Source organism: Crinia signifera, chromosome 9 (genome assembly GCF_055691185.1).
Source record: "Crinia signifera chromosome 9, ASM5569118v1, whole genome shotgun sequence".
Classification (NCBI taxonomy): domain Eukaryota; kingdom Metazoa; phylum Chordata; class Amphibia; order Anura; family Myobatrachidae; genus Crinia; species Crinia signifera.
The window spans coordinates 17,446,387-17,469,327 of NC_139225.1; the positions used below are offsets into that span (position 1 = coordinate 17,446,387).

A 22,941-nucleotide genomic window follows, 5' to 3' on the forward strand; every position below is an offset into this window, starting at 1 on the left:
ACTCTGTGCTGCTGGGGACCCTGCTCCTCCCACTATATAACTCTCAGTCTGTGGCTTCCTGCTGCCTCCATTCCTCTCCTCACATCATGTCACTGCCCCTGTCACAAGCAGCCCTGTCCTCACTGACACATCACTCGTCTCCTCATATACTCTGTGCTGCTGGGGACTCTGCTCCTCCCACTATATAAATGTCAGTATGTGGCTTCCTGCTGCCTTGATTCCTCTCCTCACATCATGTCACTGCCCTGTCACATGCAGCCCTGTCCTCACTGACACATCACCCATCTCCTGATATACTCTGTGCTGCTGGGGACTCTGCTCCTCCCACTGTATAACTGTCAGTCTTGGGCTACCTGCTGCCTCCATTCCCCTCCTCACATCATGTCACTGCCCCTGTCACATGCAGCCCTGTCCTCACTGACACATCACTCATCTCCTGATATACTCTGTGCTGCTGGGGAACCTGCTCCTCTCACTATATAACTCTCAGTCTGTGGCTTCCTGCTGCCCCCATTCCCCTCCTCACATCATGTCACTGCCCCTGTCACATGCAGCCCTGTCCTCACTGACACATCACTCATCTCCTGATATACTCTGTGCTGCTGGGGACCCTGCTCCTCCCACTATATAACTCTCAGTCTGTGGCTTCCTGCTGCCTCAGTTGGAATATGCACAATATTTGTATCTGTGTGGTGCTCATCATATCAAACTATGCATGTTTCCCTCAGGTAACCATCCATGGCTATCAGAAACCAAAGCAACATGACCACCATTTTTGTTCTCATGGGTCTCTACAATTCTTCTCAGCTTTCTCCAGCTTTTTTCTTAGCCTTCCTGAGCATTTATCTGATGACTATGGTTGGCAATGTGGCGATCCTCACAGCTATTGTCTCAGACGCCCGCCTCCACATGCCCATGTACTTCTTTCTGGCCAACCTGTCCATCATGGAGATGTGCTACACCACTGTGACCGTGCCTAACATCCTCAACAACATCGTAAGGCAAAGTTACGTCATTTCCTTCTGGGCGTGTATCACTCAGGTTTACCTCTTCACTTTGTGTGCTACCACCGAGTGCGTTCTACTCGCCATCATGGCCTATGACCATTTTGTTGCCATCTGTATTCCCTTGAGATACAGGATTATCATGAATCAGGCCATGTGTGTCCAGTTAGCATCTACAGCGTGGGCCAGTGGAATTGCCAACTCCATCATCCAGTCCCTCCCAACATCGCTCCTGCCTTACTGTGGCTACAACCAGATCAATCGACTTTACTGTGAGGTCCAGCCACTACTACAGCTGTCTTGTAGTGACACCTCGCTCAACACGTTTCTGACTACCGCCTCTGCCTCACTATTTGGGCTTGGGTTCATGACCTTTATTATGGTCACCTACGTCTTTATAGCTGTAGCTATTCTCCGAATTCCATCGTTATCTGGGAGGCTGAAGGCGTTTTCCACCTGCAGCTCCCACATAACCGTGGTCACCATGTACTATGGAGCCCTCATCTTCATGTATTTGTTGCCCCATTCCAATGGTTCCCAGAAGATGGACAGTGTGATTTCTGCCATATACTGTATGGTTATACCGGTTCTAAATCCCATCATCTACAGCCTTCGGAACAAAGATGTGAAACGCGCCTTGAGAAAAATAGTTATGTTCCAAAATCCCGGTAGGACTTGGTAGGAGCGAGGTGTGAAGAGCACAAACTGTACTATAAATAAGAATAATCATTAAATAATAACTAAAACAAGTATATCTGCTACAGGTTTTGGCCTACATTGCTGATAATTAACAGTATTCGGGTACGTAATTACTTTTTATCTATAAATGCTTATTCTTCATAACATAAAACACATTTAGGCCCTTGTTCTAATCTGTTGGGAACAGGGCGAATTCGGTCCCGTAGCGATGTTTAGGATTCCGTGCATGCGCATGGTCTTTTATGTGGAAATGCGGGTCCCTCTTACAAATGGCTTTGGCGATTTGCATAGTCGCTGAGCTGTTCGCAGGGATCGGGTTAGGCCAGGAGCGGATGGTGGCGGAGGAAGGGGGCCGTCCATGGGAACGCCCAACGTTTCATGGGTGCACGGGCAGGACAATGTGTGCCAGGGGTGGGCAGCTGACATCACTCGATGTCAGCCGCCTTCCCCATCTTCATCCCGGCGCTCGCAAATAAAAGTCAGTTTCCACTGACTTTTATTTATGGTCGCCAACCATTGACTGATTTCTCCTGCAGCGGAAAAATGCGAGGAGTTGTGTCTTCGTTATGTAACACGCGGGGATTCGGCGGTGAGGCGGCCTCACAGGTGCTTGGGAAGCTGCAAACTTTGCAGCTTACCGAACTAATCAGAATCACCTCCTTAATACAATTCCATGAAACAGAAGCTTATTTGGCCCACTATAAAGAGGAGTACACTCTAAAAGGTGCATGGAACACATGAACACTTGAAGAAAAAGGTAGCGGACCATCAATTGCAGCTGGTGGTGGTAAAATGCGTGGTTAAATAAGGAGTTATCAACCTACAATAATGATAATTTGGATGGCTTTTGGGTATTTTAAACCCTCTTACTCTCCCCTTCCACATCCTAATCCCATCCTCCCCCACAGCCTAGTTCTACCCTCCCCCATAGCCTAGTTCTACCCTCCCCCACAGCCTAGTCCTATCATCCTCCACAGCCTAATCCTAACCTCTCCACAGCAGGCTTACCCAGGCTGAACTTAGTGCCAAAACACGGGTGCCGAACGGGTTCCTGACAGTCGGGATCCCGACAGTCAAAACGCGGTATTCAATGAGCCTGATTCGCCATGTTTTTATGGCGAATTTGTGCTGTTTGGCGAATTTTTGACTAAAACGCTGAATCACCCTATTCAATGACCAGATGGCGAATACATTTGAAGCTTTTTTTCGCCATGATTCACCAAGTAGCAATCGCTATCTTTTTATGGTGAAGTGGAATGTGAACTTTTAAAATAAAGTGTTTTGTTTTTTACATTTGGTGTAAAAAAATCAGGAATTTTATTCTGAGGAGGGGCATGCTATTTTTATTCATGTGCTGTAAGCACATGAATATATATTTAATTTAAAAAAAAAAAAAATTTTTTTTTTTTACACAGCAGCCAGCAGGGGGCGCCGGAGCCGAGCAGCTCATTAGATATTCATATATTCACTGCACCCGATCGTTACGTATGCACGATCGGGTGTAGTGAATATACCCGGTCCCCTGCTGGCACCCAGGGAGCCCACCTCCCCCCCACATACGCTCTGGGGCAGGCAGAGAGACTTCCATCTCCCTGCCTGCCACCGTCCTCAGGCTCCCTGCGGCGTTCGCCGCAGGAGCTCATATTCGCCGGTCAGGGGCAGCGAGCCCCTGACTCGTTGAATACCGAACGTGGCGAATGTGCAGCGAATCCTAAACAGGATTCGCTGCACCTCGCCGGTAATCACATTGAATACCGCCCAGAGACAGAAGAGGAAGAACCAGACAGACAAGACAAACAGAACTTTACTGCAACTCCCAATGAAAACAACTAAAAAGGACAAACAGCCGCTATTACGCAGCTGGACAACCAGACACACAGGAAGAGAGCTAATGGCCTAATTATAACACGTGTGACTACACATACAGAAGTCAGACTGCAGTAAAGGCCCCCATACACTAGCCGATTTTGGTCAGATTTCGGCCAGATCAGTCGGATCTGGCCGAAATCGGACCAAAATCGGCTAGTTTTGATGTCCCCTCAGATCCGATGCGCGGTCCCGTGTGCATCCGATCTGCGTCGGGTGGTCGGACCTGCTGCACGTCCGACCACCCGACTGGGGACCTAGTGGGGCGGCGCGGCGGTGGAGGGAGCAGGGGGGGCTGGGGACGCTGCGGGGGACACAGGCGGCATAGAGCCGGGCAGGGGGAGCCGGGAGCTGTCAGTACTGAATAAAAAAAAAAAGCCCATACAATGAATGGGCGGCCTGTGATTGGCTGAGCGCTCTCTCAGCCAGTCAGCAATTGGCTGAGAGAGCGCTCAGCCAATCACAGGCTACCCATTCATTGTATAGGCTTTTTTTTCTAGCACTGACAGCTCCCGGCTCCCTCTGCCCGGCTCTATGCCGCCTGTGTCCCCTGCAGCATCCCCAGCCCCCCCCTGCTCCCACCAGCAGCCCTGCTCTGTAGCCCCCCCTCCCCCCCTGCTCCCCGGGTTTTTTACATGTGATAAATCGAGACGATTTATCACATGTAAAAAATGGCACATCAAGTGCCTATCTAATCAAGCTCCCCCGGGGAGCAGCCGGGGAAGCTCAGGGGGAAGTCGGGGGCGACTTGTCCTAAGGACAAGTCGCCCTAGTGTATGGGGGCCTTAACAGAGATGGTGGATTGTAACAGTACCCCCCTCTTGATTGGGGGACAAAGGACCCCATTAGGCAGGTTTTCTACAACCAGGGTTACATCAGAAAACCTGGAAAGCTGGTACAAACAAAACAAGACAAAACATAAGCAAGCTATGGCAGTAGCTTGTAACCCTCCATCTTTCTATGTATATTAATTCTATCCACCGACTCCATCTTTCACCCTACGCTAACTCCATCTTCCTATACCCACTTTATCTTTCTCTCCGAACCAACACTATCTTCTTACCTCTGCCAACATCATCTCTTCTTTCCTTCTTTCATCAACACCATCTCGATCTCTCCATCAACATCATCTCTTTCCTCTACAAGTAATATCTCCCTCCACCAACTCTATCTCCCACTCTCCATCAACACCATCTTCCTCCTCCACCAACTCCATCTCCCTCTCTCCATCAACACCATCTCCCTCCTTACACTAACACCATCTTCCTCTCTCCACCAACGCCATCTCCCTCTCTCCACCAACGCCATCTCCCTCTCTCCACCAACATCATCTCCCTCTCTTTACCAACACCATCTCCCTCTCTCCACCAACTACATTTCCCTCTCTCCACCAACACCATCTTCCTCCTTAGCCCAACACCATCTCCACCAACACATCTTCCCCCTTCCATCAACTCCAACTCCCTCTCTCCACCAATACCATCTCCCTATCTTGACCAACACCATCTTCCTCCTTCCACCAACACCATCTCCTTCTCTCCACCAACACCATCTTCCCCTTTACACCAACTCCATCTCCCTCTCTTCACCAAGGCCATCTCCCTCTCTCCACCAACATCATCTCCCTCTCCCCACCAATACCATCTCCCTCTCTCCACCAACTACATTTCCCTCTCTCCACCAACACCATCTTACTCCTTACCCTAACACCAACTTCCCCCTTCCATCAACTCCATCTCCCTCTCTCGACGAACACCATCTTCCTCCTTCCACCAACTCCATCTCCCTCTCTCCACCAACACATTTTCCCCTTTCCACCAACTCCATCTTCCCCCCATCCACCAACTCCATCACATGACATTTTACAAGCCATGAGCATCATTTTATAATAATACTAATACTAATAACAATAATAATACAATTTATAAAAAATATTATTATTATTGTTATTATTATTAACAATAATGTATAGTGCTGTGATGATTAAATGAAAAAGATTTGCAACCACCAATGCGTCTTACCCAGACATGAACAGAGGGTGCTGGCATTGTAAAACGTTGCCTTAAACCAGGGGTGTCAAACTTAAATTCATCGGGGGCCGCATCAGCAGTTTGGTCACCCTCAAAATGCCGGTTGTATCTGTAGGACTATGTGTCCATTCTTTATTATCATAAATTATTGTCACTGCATTCAATTATTACTGTTTTTTGTAATAATGTAAGTAATAACTAGCAGGGAGATTGGCTGGGGGCCTGGGACAGGGCACAGTGACGTGACGTCAGATCGCCCAGCAGGTGACCTGGGCCTCTGGGTTCGCAGGACTCTCGCTAGAGTTCTGGACTGGTGGTGACAGTGGGACAGATAATGATAATGACCCTGGACACAGGCAGCCACACTGCAGATTTGTGGGCTCAGGCTGCGGCTGTGTGCTGCTGGCCTGGCTATCTGCCTGCCCGGCCACGGACTCTGGACTGGACAGACTGGTCTGGACAACAAGAGACAACACAACTGAGCCCACCCCACTGCCGAACTTACAGTAAATATACTGAACCAACTGATGCCACTGCTGCGCAGTGCGGCACCACAGGCAGGAGGCAGCTCACCGCCGGGCCGGCGTCCAAGTCCGTCAGGCAGCCGCAGCAGCATGCATGTCACGGTGTCACTGGCACTGCTGTCAGGCGGGCGTGTGTCACACATGGCAGCGCCGTAGCCACTGCCCGCAGGAGGAGCCGGGGAGGATTTGGGCACGTCACACAGTGACACTAACAAGTCTGTGTCCACTGTCCTGCCTCCCTCCTCCTCCCAGCGAGCGTCGCGGCGGAGTGACGGTGTCACCCGGCTTCCTCAAGTTGTTAGGTATGTCTCTCAGTCTCGAGTCGTCATGTGAGTGTCACTGAATGTGATGTGACACTCACACTGTGATGGCTTCCGCAGTAATGTAATCGGCGCCAGGCGGGGGTGGGTGGCGGCGGCTGCGCGGGCCACATGACGAGGTCTGGCGGGCTGGATTTGGCCCGCGGGCCTTGTGTTTGACACCTGTGCCTTAAACACTATGCCACGTATACTCGCAATAAGTTGTAGTAATTACTTACACCTGTAATGCATGGGTAAGGGTCATTAGGTCGACAGTGTCTATGTCGACAGTGAATAGGTCGACAACTATTAGTCGACAGTCAAAAGGTCGACCAGAATTAGATTGCCATGGTCAAATGGGTTACATGAAAATGGTGATCATGGAAAAAAATTCGACATGAGTTTTTCAAATTTTTGGTGTCTATGTTGACTTTTTCATATGTCGACCATTTGACTGTTGACCAATAGTGGCTGAGTTTTAGACAATCGACCTAGACACTGTCGACCTTATGACCGCATACCGTAGTGCATGTAATGTTATGCACACAGACAAGGAGGTCTCTTTAACACTTTTCGTTGAGGCAGTGCAGCATCCATTGCAGCTTGGGGACATTAACAGTAGAAGGCAAAGCATGGTCGGATGTGCCTGCAGTAACTTATGATAATATGGAAAGAGTTCAGCAAGGAAGCCAAACACAGGGCTGAAACATGACGGGGGGGGGGGGGGGGACACACCAAATGACTGCCTTGCCCCTGGCGCCGGAGGCTGGGCGACCCCCCGCTGACAACATACTTGTGTGCAGCCAGCGGGGTTCCGGGGACAGTCAGCAGGGGTCCGGGGACATGCAGCGGGGTTCCGGGGACTGGTGTAGCTTTCACTCTGTCTTCTTGTGCTATTTGCCTGGCGGCGGGTGAGGGCTTTGAAAAGACTTGCCAGAAGCTGATTGGCTGAATTCAGCCAATCAGCGTCCGGCAAGTCTTTTCAAAGTTATCAGCGCTTCCCGCCGCCAGGCAAATAGTGCTAGGAGACAGAGTGAAAGCTGCCGCTACAGCGGATACACCAGTCCCTGGCTGGAACCCCACTGCCTGTCCTCCGACCCCCGCTGCCTGTCCCTGGACCCAAGCTGCCCGGACCTCACAACCCCCCCCCCGCCCCCATGCAGCGCCCGCGGCGCCTGACCCCCCAGCCCCCCCAGCCCCCCCCCCCTAGTTATGGCCCTGCCAGACATGATTGCACCCCTGAACTGAGATCACTGTGTGAAATGCTTGGTGAGCATCTCTTCTGTAAAAAGAGGTTTCTTTATAACTTTCCAATTAGGCAGTTTAGCATGTTTGGGGACGTAGCATAGAGTAACAGTAGAATTCAAAGCACGGTTGGAGGTGACAGAATGAAAACAGTTCAGCAGGGTAGCTGCAAATGACTGCACCTGTACTGAGCTCACTGGGTGAAATGCTTTGTGAGCACCACAAGTTGCAGTGTGTATTGAAATGAGCCTTAAAATGTAAAACATGTCCAGAATGAAATTGACAACAGTGCACATTTCTACATTACAGTATTTGTCAAAAGTGTACACCTTGTGATCTTTGTGGGAACCGAACCACAAGGAAAGGATATGGTAACCAGCAGCAAACCCCCTAAGCCAAGAAAGCCACTGATTCAGATGATAATCACCTGCAGTGATATAGTAACACTCTGTGAATTTTATTGGCTGCAAGACATCCCGGATGCTGAAACAGCACAGAGAAAGAGAATATTTTGTTATGATAATATTCATAATTATGATTCTAGTGAATTTGTAAAGCGACCTGCAGCCCTGCATCCATGTGATCTGTATTCAGCATGTTATCACTGTGTGTCTGCTGCTGCTACACCTGTATAATGCATTTAACATACAGTAAAGTATATTACCCTAAATCAATGTACTCTATGTCATTGGAGACCTAAGGCATATGCAATGGTGATATTTATAAGCGGCATCTGGTGGACAAACATCAGTAGTACATTCACTGTAAGCTCCATACACCACATGAAACCACAATGTGCCACCCTTCGACATAATATGCCACCTTTTCACCAGGGCAGCACACCTACTGTATCAATGTATGCGCCATAGGGTGGATAGATAAGCCTGTCTGCATCTGTATGAAAATACAGTGAGTCAGGATGCTCAGCTTTCTACCATGTTACCACTAGGTGGCAGCACTCTGTTGAGCCATGAATCCCATATCCTGCATTCCATTAGTGCCAGTTACTGCTGCTTCCATCCAGGGGTGGATTTTGGGATGACGGCGCCCCTAGGCACAACAATAATGCCGCCCCCCACCCCCTGTTTATTATTTCTATTGATTACTTATAAGCTCTCATTTGATAATAGCCAATATAATGGATTTATAAAAAAAGCCACTAACTTTGTCATGTTCTTTTATTATGAATACATATTTACTAAGTAGGACAATTTACAGGGGCAGTATCTGCATGTCCTATCCATTTACATTATATTTAAGATGGAATATAGTACAGTACAGTGGATATTTTGCAGTTATAGGTACATTTTGGGCTGACAGCACTATCACAGGCATCCAAGTGCCGCCCCCAAACATGTGCCGCCCCTAGGCACGTGCCTCACGTGCCTAATGGGAAATTCGGCTCTGCTTCCATCTGCACCTCATTACCTGTCTCTTGGCTATACTTTCAGCCTCCATGGCACCATTGGTATTAATTCAGGTACATTTCTTCCATAGCCAGCATACATTTCCATTATGTCAGCAGCACAGAGTATATCAGGAGTTGATTGGTGTACTGGGAAGGGCAGGGCATCATGTGTCAGGGGCAGTGACATGATGTAAGGAGGGGAATGGGGGCAGCAGGAAGCCACAGACTTAGAGTTATATAGTGGGAGGAGCAGGGTCCAGCAGCACAGAGTATATCAGGAGATGAGGGATGTGTCAGTGAGGACAGGGCTGCATGTGACAGGGGCAGTGACATGATGTGAGGAGGGGAATGGAGGCAGCAGGAAGCCACAGGCTGAGAGTTATATAGTGGGAGGAGCAGGGTCCTCAGCAGCACAGAGTATATCAGGGGATGAGCAGGGGCGGGCTGGGCCGGGGGGCAGAGTGCCATATGCCCCCCGGGCCGCTTACCCACCCACTGGCTGCGGGCCGTGCTGCGGCTGGATCAGCTTCTCCAGCCCTCCTGCACTGGCCGCGGCTTACAGAACACGGCCGCGGCTACAGGAAAATGGCCGCCGGCCCCCTGCACTGAGGACATGTTCTCAGTGCAGGAGGCCGGCGGCCATTTTCCTGTAGCCGCGGCCGTGTTCTGGAAGCCGCGGCCAGCGCAGGAGGGCTGGAGAAGCTGATCCAGCCGCAGCACGGCCCGCAGCTAGCAAGTGGGTAAGCGCTCCCCCCCCCCCCCCCTCCCTCACCCCAGCATATGTGTTTCTGTCACTGTGGGGGCATATCTGGCACTGTGTGGGGGCATATCTGGCACTGTGTGGGGGCATATCTGGCACTGTGTGGGGGCATATCTGGCACTGTGTGGGGGCATATGTGTATCTGGCACTGTGGGGGGCATATCTGGCACTGTGGGGGCATATATGTATTTGGCACTGTGGGGGCATATGTGTATCTGGCACAGTGGGGCATATGTGTATTTGGCACTGTGGGGGCATATGTGTATCTGGCACTGTGGGGGCATATGTGTATTTGGCACTGTGGGGGCATATGTGTATTTGGCACTGTGGGGCATATGTGTATCTGGCACTGTGGGGCATATGTGTATTTGGCACTGTGGGGGCATATCTGGCACTGTGGGGGCATATGTGTATCTGGCACTGTGGGGGCATATGTGTATCTGGCACTGTGGGGACATATGTGTATCTGGCACTGTGGGGGCATATGTGTATTTGGCACTGTGGGGGCATATGTGTCTCTGGCACTGTGGGGGCATATGTGTCTCTGGCACTGTGGGGGCATATCTGGTACTGTGGGGGCATATGTGTCTTTGGCACTGTGGGGGCATATGTGTCTTTGGCACTGTGGGGGAATATGTGTCTCTGGCACTGAGGGGGCATATGTGTCTCTGGCACTGTGGGGGCATATCTGGCACTGTGGGGGCATATGTGTCTTTGGCACTGTGGGGGAATATGTGTCTCTGGCACTGTGGGGGCATATGTGTCTCTGGCACTGTGGGGGCATATGTGTCTCTGGCACTCTGGGGGCATATCTGGCACTGTGGAGGAATATGCGTATTTGGCACTGTGGCAGAATATCTGGCACTGTGGCGGCATTTGTGTCTGGCACTGTGGGGGCATATGTGTATTTGGTACTGTGGCGGAATATCTTGCACTGTGGGGGCATATCTGGCACTGTGGACATCACATTGTGCGGTGTAATGGGCATCATGGTATGGGGCGTAATGGACATTACGGTGTGGGGAGCATTGGGTAATTGCCATCACAGTATGGGGTGTAATGGGCATCAAGGTGTGCAGCATAATGTGTAATTAGCATCACCGTGTGCGGTGTATTGAGTAATTAGCATCGCAGTGTTGGGCGTAATGTGTAATTGGCATTACGGCATGTGGCTTTATGTGTAATGGGTATTACAAGGTTCGCTAAAATGTGCAATCTGCAGGTACACAATACAATCATGGTACAGGCAACGCCCCTTATGATAGGCCACGCCCCTAATTTTTCGGCGCGCCTACGGCGCGCAAAAGCATTCCTTCCGACGGTGACTTGGCTGATTATGGGCCAGTGCTCTGGACTTGCCCCCTAGGCTAAAAGTTGCCAGCCAGCCCCTGGGGATGAGTGATGTGTCAGTGAGGACAGGGCTGCATGTGACAGGGGCAGTGACATGATGTAAGGAGGGGAATGGGGGCAGCAGGAAGCCACAGACTGAGAGTTATATAGTGGGAGGAGCAGGATCCCCAGCAGCACAGAGTATATCAGGAGATGAGTGATGTGTCAGTGAGGACAGGGCTGCATGTGGCAGGGGCAGTGACATGATGTGATATGGGGAATGGGGGCAGCAGGAAGCTACAGACTGAGAGTTATATAGTGGGAGGAGCAGGGTCCCCAGCAGCACAGAGTATATCAGGAGATGGGTGATGTGTCAGGGAGGACAGGGCTGCATGTGACAGGGGCAGTGACATGATGTGAGGAGGGGAATGGAGGCAGCAGGAAGCCACAGACTGAGAGTTATATAGTGGGAGGAGCAGGGTCCCCAGCAGCACAAAGTATATCAGAAGATGAGTGATGTATCAGTGAGGACAGGGCTGCATGTGACAGGGGCAGTGACATGATGTGAGGAGAGGAATGGGGGCAGCAGGAAGCCACATACTGAGAGTTATATAGTAGGAGGAGCAGGGTCCCCAGCAGCACAGAGTATATCAGGATATGAGTGATGTGTCAGTGAGGACAGGGCTGCATGTGACAGGGGCAGTGACATGATGTGATATGGGGAATGGAGGCAGCAGGAAGCTACAGACTGAGAGTTATATAGTGGGAGGAGCAGGGTCCCCAGCAGCACAGAGTATATCAGGAGATGGGTGATGTGTCAGGGAGGACAGGGCTGCATGTGACAGGGGCAGTGACATGATGTGAGGAGGGGAATGGAGGCAGCAGGAAGCCACATACTGGGGTGTATTCAATGCCGTGGGCGAGCGGCGACAACGAGCAGGGCTTCCTGCTCGCTGTCACCACTCACCCTGTCAGTATTCAACGCACCCCCCTCATACGCCAATTCCCCATCGCTCCCTTTTTTGAGCGAGAGGGAATTGGCATATGCGGCTCCAGAAGCAGCGTCTCGCTGTTTTGGGGAATTCTCGCCGTCCTGTGACAGAACATTGAATAGGGCGAGTGGCTGGCGAGCGGGTTAAAGAGCGAGGATCGCTGGTTTTCTGCAATCCTCGCTGTTTAACCCCTTCACCTGCCGCATTGAATACCTGCCACTGACACTTGTATGAGCAGGGTCCCCAGCAGCACAGAGTATATCAGGAGATGAGTGATGTGTCAGGGAGGACAGGGCTGCATGTGGGGCAGTGACGTGATGTGAGGAGGGGAATGGAGGCAGCAGGAAGCCACAGACTGAGAATTATACAGTAGGAGGAGCAGGGACCCCAGCAGCACAGAGTAAATCAGGAGATGATTGATGTGTCATTGAGGACAGAGCTGTATGTGACAGGTGCAGTGACATGATGTGAGATGGGGAATGGGGGCAGCAGGAAGCCACAGACTGAGAGTTATATAGTGGGAGCAGCAGGGTCCCCAGCAGCACAGAGTATATCAGGAGATGAGTGATGTGTCAGTGAGGACAGGGCTGCATGTGACAGGGGCAGTGACATGATGTGAGAAAGGGAATGGAGGCAGCAGGAAGACACAGACTGAGAGCTATATAGTGGGAGGAGCAGGGTCCCCAGCAGCACAGAGTATATCAGGAGATGAGTGATGTGTCAGTGAGGACAGGGCTACATGTGAGAGAGGCAGTGACATGATGTGAGGAGGGGAATGAAGGCAGCAGGAAGCTTCAGACTGAGAGTTATATAGTTGGAGGAGCAGGGTCCCCAGCAGCACAGAGTATATCAGGAGATGAGTGATTTGTCAGTGAGGACAGGGCTGCATGTGACAGGGCAGTAACATGATGTGAGGAGGGGAATGGGGGCAGCAGGAAGCCACAGACTGAGAGTTATATAGTGGGAGGAGCAGTGTTCCCAGCAGCACAGAGTATATCAGGATATGAGAGATGTGTCAGTGAGGACAGGGCTGCATGTGACAGGGGCAGTGACATGATGTGAGGAGGGGAATGGAGGCAGCAGGAAGCCACAGACTGAGATTTATACAGTGGGAGGAGCAGGGTCCCCAGCAGCACAGAGTATATCAGGAGATGAGTGATGTGTCAGTGAGGACAGGGCTGCATGTGACAGGGGCAGTGACATGATGTGAGGAGGGGAATGGAGGCAGCAGGAAGCCACAGACTGAGAATTATACAGTGGGAGGAGCAGGGTCCCCAGCAGCACAGAGTAAATCAGGAGATGAGTGATGTGTCAGTGAGGACAGAGCTGTATGTGACAGGGGCAGTGACATGATGCGAGGAGGGGAATGGAGGCAGCAGGAAGCCACAGACTGAGAGTTATACAGTGGGAGGAGCAGGGTCCCCAGCAGCACAGAGTAAATCAGGAGAGAAGTGATGTGTTAGTGAGGACAGGGCTGCATGTGACAGGGGCAGTGACCTGATGTGAGAAGGGGAATGAAGGCAGAAGGAAGCTTCAGACTGGGAGTTATATAGTGGGAGAAGCGGGGTCCCCAGCAGCACAGAGTATATCAGGAGATGAGTGATGTGTCAGTGAGGACAGAGCTGTATGTGACAGAGACAGTGACATGATGTGAGGAGGGGAATGGAGGCAGCAGGAAGTCACAGACTGAGAGTTATACATTGGAAGGAGCAGGGTTCCCAGCAGCACGGAGTATATCAGGAGATGAGTGATGTCACAGTGAGGACAGGGCTGCATGTGGCAGGGGCAGTGACATGATGTGAGATGGGGAATGGGGGCAGCAGGAAGCCACAGACTGAGAGTTATATAGTGGGAGGAGCAGTGTCCCCCAGCAGCACAGAGTATATCAGGAGATAAGTGATGTGTCAGGGAGGAAATGGCTGCATGTGACAGGGGCAGTGACATGATGTGAGGAGGGGAATGAAGGCAGCAGGAAGCTTCAGACTGAGAGTTATATAGTGGGATAAGCAGGGTCCCCAGCAGCACTGAGTATATCAGGAGATGAGTGATTTGTTAGTGAGGACAGGGCTGCATGTGACGACAGTGACATGATGTCAGATGGGGAATGGGGGCAGCAGGAAGCCACAGACTGAGAGTTATATAGTGGGAGCAGCAGGGTCCCCAGCAGCACAGAGTATATCAGGAGATGAGTGATGTGTCAGTGAGGACAGGGCTGCATGTGACAGGGGCAGTGACATGATGTGAGAAAGGGAATGGAGGCAGCAGGAAGACACAGACTGAGAGCTATATAGTGGGAGGAGCAGGGTCCCCAGCAGCACAGAGTAAATCAGGAGATGAGTGATGTGTCAGTGAGGACAGGGCTACATGTGAGAGAGGCAGTGACATGATGTGAGGAGGGGAATGAAGGCAGCAGGAAGCTTCAGACTGAGAGTTATATAGTTGGAGGAGCAGGGTCCCCAGCAGCACAGAGTATATCAGGAGACGAGTGATTTGTCAGTGAGGACAGGGCTGCATGTGACAGGGCAGTAACATGATGTGAGGAGGGGAATGGGGGCAGCAGGAAGCCACAGACTGAGAGTTATATAGTGGGAGGAGCAGTGTTCCCAGCAGCACAGAGTATATCAGGATATGAGAGATGTGTCAGTGAGGACAGGGCTGCATGTGACAGGGGCAGTGACATGATGTGAGGAGGGGAATGGAGGCAGCAGGAAGCCACAGACTGAGATTTATACAGTGGGAGGAGCAGGGTCCCCAGCAGCACAGAGTATATCAGGAGATGAGTGATGTGTCAGTGAGGACAGGGCTGCATGTGACAGGGGCAGTGACATGATGTGAGGAGGGGAATGGAGGCAGCAGGAAGCCACAGACTGAGAATTATACAGTGGGAGGAGCAGGGTCCCCAGCAGCACAGAGTAAATCAGGAGATGAGTGATGTGTCAGTGAGGACAGAGCTGTATGTGACAGGGGCAGTGACATGATGCGAGGAGGGGAATGGAGGCAGCAGGAAGCCACAGACTGAGAGTTATACAGTGGGAGGAGCAGGGTCCCCAGCAGCACAGAGTAAATCAGGAGAGAAGTGATGTGTTAGTGAGGACAGGGCTGCATGTGACAGGGGCAGTGACCTGATGTGAGAAGGGGAATGAAGGCAGAAGGAAGCTTCAGACTGGGAGTTATATAGTGGGAGAAGCAGGGTCCCCAGCAGCACAGAGTATATCAGGAGATGAGTGATGTGTCAGTGAGGACAGAGCTGTATGTGACAGAGACAGTGACATGATGTGAGGAGGGGAATGGAGGCAGCAGGAAGTCACAGACTGAGAGTTATACATTGGGAGGAGCAGGGTTCCCAGCAGCACGGAGTATATCAGGAGATGAGTGATGTCACAGTGAGGACAGGGCTGCATGTGGCAGGGGCAGTGACATGATGTGAGATGGGGAATGGGGGCAGCAGGAAGCCACAGACTGAGAGTTATATAGTGGGAGGAGCAGTGTCCCCCAGCAGCACAGAGTATATCAGGAGATAAGTGATGTGTCAGGGAGGAAATGGCTGCATGTGACAGGGGCAGTGACATGATGTGAGGAGGGGAATGAAGGCAGCAGGAAGCTTCAGACTGAGAGTTATATAGTGGGATAAGCAGGGTCCCCAGCAGTACTGAGTATATCAGGAGATGAGTGATTTGTTAGTGAGGACAGGGCTGCATGTGGCAGGGGCAGTGACATGATGTGAGGAGGGGAATGGAGGCAGCAGGAAGCCACAGACTGAGAGTTATACATTGGGAGGAGCAGGGTCCCCAGCAGCACAGAGTATATCAGGAGATGAGTGATGTGACAGTGAGGACAGGGCTGCATGTGACAGGGGCAGTGACATGATGTGAGGAGAGGAATGGAGGCAGCAGGAAGCCACAGACTGAGAGTTATACAGTGGGAGGAGCAGGGTCCCCAGCAGCACAGAGTAAATCAGGAGATGAGTGATGTGTCAGTGAGGACAGAGCTGTATGTGACAGAGGCAGAGACATGATGTGAGGAGGTGAATGGAGGCAGCAGGAAGCTACAGACTGAGAATTATACAGTGGGAGGAGCAGGGTCCCCAGCAGCACAGAGTAAATCAGGAGAGGAGTGATGTGTTAGTGAGGACAGGGCTGCATATGACAGGGCAGTGAATTGATGTGAGGAGGGGAATGAAGGCAGCAGGAAGATTCAGACTGAGAGTTATATAGTGGGAGAAGCAGGGTCCCCAGCAGCACAGAGTATGTCAGGAGATGAGTGATTTGTCAGTGAGAACAGGGCTGCATGTGACAGGGGCAGTGACATGATGTGAAGAGGGGAATGGAGGCAGCAGGAAGCCACAGACTGAGAGTTATACAGTGGGAGGAGCAGGGTCCCCAGCAGCACAGAGTAAATCAGGAGAGGAGTGATGTGTTAGTGAGGACAGGGCTGCATGTGACAGAGCAGTGACATGATGTCAGATGGTGAATGGGGGCAGCAGGAAGCCACAGACTGAGAGTTATATAGTGGGAGGAGCAGTGTCCCCCAGCAGCACAGAGTATATCAGGAGATGAGTGATGTGTCAGGGAGGACAGGGCTGCATGTGACGGGCAGTGACATGATGTGAGGAGGGGAATGGAAGCAGCAGGAAGCCACAGACTGAGAGTTATACAGTGGGAGGAGCAGTGTCCCCCAGCAGCACAGAGTGTATCAGGAGATGAGTGATGTGTCAGGGAGGACAGGGCTGCATGTGACAGGGGCAGTGACATGATGTAAGGAGGGGAATAAAGGCAGCAGGAAGCTTCAGACTGAGAGTTATATAGTGGGAGAAGCAGGGTCCCCAGCAGCACAGAGTATATCAGGAGATGAATGATGTGTCAGGAAGGACAGGGCTGCATGTGACAGGGGCAGTGACATGATGTGAGGAGGGGAATGAAGACAGCAGGAAGCCACAGACTGAGAATTATACAGTGGGAGGAGCAGGGTCCCCAGCAGCACAGAGTAAATCAGAAGAGGAGTGATGTGTCAGTGAGGACAGAGCTGTATGTGACAGAGACAGTGACATGATGTGAGGAGGGGAATGGAGGCAGCAGGAAGCCACAGACTGAGAGTTATACAGAGGGAGGAGCAGGGTCCCCAGCAGCACAGAGTATATCAGGAGATGAATGATTTGTCAGTGAGGACAGGGCTGCATGTGACAGGGGCAGTGACATGATGTGAGGAGGGGAATGGAGGCAGCTGGAAGCCACAGACTGAGAGTTATGCAGTGGGAGGAGCAGGGTCCCCAGCAGCACAGAGTAAATCAGGAGATGAGTGATGTGTCAGTGAGGACAGAGCTGTATGTGACAGAGGCAGTGACATGATGTGAGGAGGTGAATGGAGGCAGCAGGAAGCCACAGACTGAGAGTTATACAGTGGGAGGAGCAGGGTCCCCAGCAGCACAGAGTAAATCAGGAGAGGAGTGATGTGTTAGTGAGGACAGGGCTGCATATGACAGGGCAGTGAATTGATGTGAGGAGGGGAATGAAGGCAGCAGGAAGATTCAGACTGAGAGTTATATAGTGGGAGAACCAGGGTCCCCAGCAGCACAGAGTATATCAGGAGATGAGAGATGTGTCCGTGAGGACAGGGCTGCATGTGACAGGGGCACTGACATGATGTGAGGAGGGGAATGGAGGCAGCAGGAAGCCACAGACTGAGAGTTATACAGTGGGAGGAGCAGGGTCCCCAGCAGCACAGAGTAAATCATGAGAGGAGTGATGTGTTAGTGAGGACAGGGCTGCATGTGACAGAGCAGTGACATGATGTTAGATGGGGAATGGGGGCAGCAGGAAGCCATAGACTGAGAGTTATATAGTGGGAGGAGCAGTGTCCCCCCAGCAGCACAGAGTATATCAGGAGATGAGTGATGTGTCAGGGAGGATAGGGCTGCATGTGACAGGGGCAGTGACATGATGTGAGGAGGGGAATGGAGGCAGCAGGAAGCCACAGACTGAGAGTTATATAGTGGGAGCAGCAGGGTCCCCAGCAGCACAGAGTAAATCAGGAGATGAGTGATGTGTCAGTGAGGACAGAGCTGTATGTGACAGAGACAGTGACATGATGTGAGAAGGGGAATGGAGGCAGCAGGATGCCACAGACTGAGAGTTATACAGTGGGAGGAGCAGGGTCCCCAGCAGCACAGAGTAAATCAGGAGAGGAGTGATGTGTTAGTGAGGACAGGGCTGCATGTGACAGGGCAGTTACATGATGTGAAATGGGGAATGGGGGCAGCAGGAAGCCACAGTGTTAGAGTTATATAGTGGGAGGAGCAGTGTCCCCCAGCAGCACAGAGTATATCAGGAGATGAGTGATGTGTCAGGGAGGACAGGGCTGCATGTGACAGGGGCAGTGACATGATGTGAGGAGGGGAATGAAGGCAGCAGGAAGCTTCAGACTGAGAGTTATATAGTGGGAGAAGCAGGGTCCCCAGCAGCACAGAGTATATCAGGAGATTAATGATTTGTCAGTGAGGACAGGGCTGCATGTGACAGGGCAGTAACATGATGTGAGGAGGGGAATGGGGGCAGCAGGAAGCCACAGACTGAGAGTTATATAGTGGGAGGAGCAGTGTTCACAGCAGCACAGAGTATGTCAGGATATGAGAGATGTGTCAGTGAGGACAGGGCTGCATGTGACAGGGGCAGTGACATGATGTGAGGAAGGGAATGGAGGCAGCAGGAAGCCACAGACTGAGAGTTATATCATTAAATGAGCCAAATTATGTAACAGCATAGTAATGTGAAGTACCTTTTCCCACCAATGCAGTAGGAGTGTTTTGACACACAAATAACAAGCACATTCCTATATATAATTGATATTTTATGTTTCGTGGATTTACGTGTTGCTCATTGTTGTTGTTTTTTTTTTTTTTGCATTACATATTTTTACTTTCATCACAAGTGAAGCCCATGACAGTGCACAGTTTGGGGGGGTATATTCCCTCTGATAAATAAAGTTACATTATAAATGATTCATATGTGACCCTATGTTACTTGGATCTGGCCTTTGAGATAAAAAGATTTAAAACAATCCCAGTGGATTTCTGTCAGCAATAACCATGATGATGTATGTTACATTATAATTATACAATATAGTACAATTATAGCTCAGAAAGTATAATCATCAAAGGTAAATATACGGTGTAGAAGCTGAGAATAATTACAGCGACAAGCTAGCGGCAGGATAAGAGGCGTTGCAGAAAGTCCCAGCGCAGCGAGGAAATGTTTTCCCTCCGGATCGGTCACAATATAAATCTAAGCATCAATCAGAACCGTGGACAGCTCCATCCCGACCAGATCAGGTGCCACAGCGGCTGCTCCCAGCAGGTAAGTTACCTCTACCTCCGACTGTCACCATTGGCCTGTGATACTCAGCAGCTTCCTCTCTTCCACATAAACAAAAGAAAGACACAGGGGGAAATGTATCCAACAATCTAACGGACAGAGGGCCAGATTCTCTAAGCTTCAAAAGTGATAAACTGGAGAGTGATAAACAGCCAGACAATCAGCTCCTGCCTAATATTTTTCAAGCACAGTCTGTGACATGACAGGTAGGAGCTGATTGGCTGTCTGTTTATCACTCTCCATGTTATCACTTTTGAAGCTTAGAGAATCTGGCCCAGAGACGAGAGGTTGTCTGTAGCAACAAATCAGCTTGTAGTTAGCATTTTTAAGTACATTCTATAAATTGATAGGTAGAGCCGGTTTGGTTGCTATGGGAGACATTTCCACATGTGTACACTCTTTATTTGGTTTGATACATCTCCACCATAATCTCTATGGAGGTCAATTATAAAGCACAACATGGTCAATCACATTACAAACTAGCTTTGCTCTTATTGAATGGCTTAGGGTGCAGAGCTAATACCAGGCAGTTCTTGAAACCTGGGTATTGCAGGTGTAAATGACAGTGGGGAACATGTATTAAGTAAGTAAGTGGACCCAGGGTACACCAGGTCACCTCAGTGCACCAACTGCTCTGCGTCGTCCTGAACCTTTTCTGTTCAATGCTGCTCTCTCTCTGCCCTGCCCTTACTCTCTCTGCTGCAACCTCCTAGATATATATATCCTTATTATTTATTATTTATTTATTTACAGTTTATTATATAGCGTAGCATATTCTGTTGCACTTTACAATTGGAAACAACAGTGATTAAACAGACTGGGTAGAAACAAACCTATATGGAGGTAGGAGGGCCCTGCTCACAAGCTTACAGTCTATAGGGATAACAGGAGGGATACATAAGGATAGAATTCCATAGCATGGCAGTCCCACCAGATTACAGGACAGTCCTGATGGGATGCAATTAGATCTGAACACTACTGAAGGTTGTGTGGGGGTCCTGAATATGATAAGCTTGTCCGAAGAGGTGAGTTTTCAGGGAACGCTTGAAATTTTGGAGGCTAGAGGAAAGTCTTAATGTGCGTGGAAGGGCAGCGAGTAATGAGTGTGGATGAGAGACGCAGATGTTGTGCAGAGTGGAGAGGTCGGTGGGGATATGTTTTGAGATAAGTGAAGAGATATAAGTCGGTGTAGTCAGAGTAATGGCTTTGTATGTAAGTAAAATAATTTTATATTGAATGCGGTAATATACAGGCAACCAATGGAGGGACTGACAGAGCGGATCAGCAGGCGATGAGCGTCTAGCCAGGAAGATCAGCCTCACAGCTGCAGTCAGAAAGGATTGTAGTGGTGAGAGTCTTATCTTAGGAAGACCGGTAAGGAGGCCATTGCAGTAATCAATGCGTGATATAATGAGTGCATGGATTAGAGTTTTTGCAGTGTCTTGTGTAAGCTACGGACAAATTTTGGATATGTTTTTTAGATGCATGTAACACGATTTAGAGGATTGAATGTGAGGAATGAAGGACAGTTGGGAGTAGAGGATGACCCCTAGGCAGCCATCTTGTGGAGTAGGATTAATTGTTGTGTTCTCAACAGTGATAGAGATATCAGGTTGGTAACTACTCTTGGCTGGTGGGAATACAATTAATTCTGTTTTGGAATTGTTGAGTTTGAGGTGGCGAGATGACATCCAAGATGAAATGACAGAAAGGCATTCAGAGACACGGAGTAATACTGATGGTGACATTTCCAGGGAGGATAAATAGATTTGAGTATCGTCAGCATACAGATGATACTAAAATCCAAAAGAGTTGATTAGTTAGGAGGAGGTAGAATCAGATAACCGAACACTGAAAGAGCGAATAGATAGGTAGGATGAGAACCAAGAAAGGGCTGTGTTCTGAAGACCTAGGGATTGTAGTGTTTGTATGAGAAGAGAGTGGTCGACAGTGTCAAAGACAGCTGAGATCTAGAAGAATAAGAAGCAAGAAATGGCCTTTAGAGTTAGCAGTGGCCAGATCATTGACTACTTTAGTTAGTGCTGTCTCTGTGGAGTGTTGAGAGCGAAAGCCTGACTGAAGTGGATCCAATAAGTTGTAGGAGTTAAGAAAGTGTGTGAGGTGAGTGAAGGCAAGTCTCTTAAGTAGCTTGGAGAGGCATGGGAGCTGAGAGATAGGATGGTAGTTAGAGAGATAGTTTGGCTCAAAATTGTGTTTGTTTAGAATGGGAGTAATAAATGCATGCTTTAGCGGGAAAGAAAGACATCAGTAGAGAGAGAGAGAGGTTACAGATATTAGTTAAGCTTGGGATAAGCACATGAGACAGAGCTTTACTGACTTGTAAGAGTATAGGATCAAGAGGAGAGTTAGTGGAGTAGGAAGATGAGAAGAGTGTGGATACTTCATCCTCACTTGTGAGGTCAAACGAGGAGTAAGTGTGAAAAGGCTCAGGAAAGGAAGTAAGCAAGTCACTGGCTGAGGAAGAGCATGCCATTTCATCTTGGATTTTAGCAATCTTTTCCTTAAAGAAGGAAGCAAGCTCTTGCGCACTGATATTAGCAGGTGGGGAGGGTGAGGGAGGGTAAAGAAGTGACTTAAATGTATTAAAAAGTCGCTTGGGGTTAGTGGCAAGAGATGAGATGAGAGAATGAAAATAAGATTGTTTAGCAGTGTCCAGAGCATTACAATACTTACATACATTACATATACATGTACATTACGATATACATATGATATATTACAATGTACTTACCCCCCAGCATGGTCAGTGCAGTGTGAGCTGTTGACAGGGAAGGGGTATGGGTGCAGGGACGGATTAAGGGGGGGGGGGGGGGGGGGTCAGCACCTCTGGGCCCCCTCTATCTAGGATCCCCTGTGGTTGGCGTGTATTTTTTAAATATATTTTTTTTAGCTAAAGGTTTTTAGCATGGGAGTGGGCTAGTGCTGCAGCTTCACCTATCTGCCAATGTGACAATTATTAATGGTGCTGAGCATCAGGAGCCAAGACACACTGACTGCAGTGCATTCTGAGAGTTGACTTAGGGCCTTATTTTGGTTCATTCTTTCTGACAAAATCCTTCTTAGATGGGCAAAACCATGTGCACTGCAGGTGGGGCAGGTGTTACTTGTGCAGAGAGAATTAGATTTGGGTGGGGTTTTACTTCAAAGTGAGATCTATATTGCAGTGTAAAAATAAACCAGTCAGTATTTTCCCTGCACAGAAACAAAATTACTCACCCAAATCTAATTCTCTCTGCACATGTTACATCTGCCCCCCCTGCAGTGCACATGGTTTTGTCCATCTAAGAAGGATTTTGTCAGAAAGAATGAACCAAAATAAGGCTCTTAGTCTCATGAGACTTTGCACAGGAGGTCAGAGGCTGAGCGGCGAGTGCTGAGCTCTGCTTGCTGGAGCTCA

At 49.9% G+C, this 22,941-nt stretch overlaps 2 protein-coding genes across 3 annotated transcripts in view; both read left to right on the plus strand.

Annotated features, from left to right (window-relative positions):
- Positions 1-738: 738 nt before the first annotated feature.
- On the plus strand, positions 739-1,686 carry LOC146036495 (olfactory receptor 2G3-like). The gene has a single exon (XM_083160481.1). It carries the CDS (start codon positions 739-741, stop codon positions 1,684-1,686), a length of 948 nt encoding a protein of 315 aa, XP_083016607.1.
- Positions 1,687-9,734: 8,048 nt separating this feature from the next.
- LOC146036515 (extracellular calcium-sensing receptor-like) overlaps positions 9,735-22,941 on the plus strand; it is a 43,441-nt gene continuing 30,234 nt past the window's right edge. Inside the window, exon 1 of one of the 2 annotated variants that reach the window (XM_083160495.1) lies at positions 9,735-9,815. The gene's annotated coding sequence lies outside the window, so the exon portion shown is untranslated. Of the gene's footprint in view, positions 9,816-20,774; positions 20,898-22,941 lie in introns of those variants that run through there. The other variant, XM_083160494.1, reaches the window with a different exon arrangement.

Bases quoted from the DNA above. Each gene is read 5' to 3' on its own strand.
- LOC146036495 (XM_083160481.1), top strand. From the start codon at position 739: ATGGCTATCAGAAACCAAAGCAACATGACCACCATTTTTGTTCTCATG.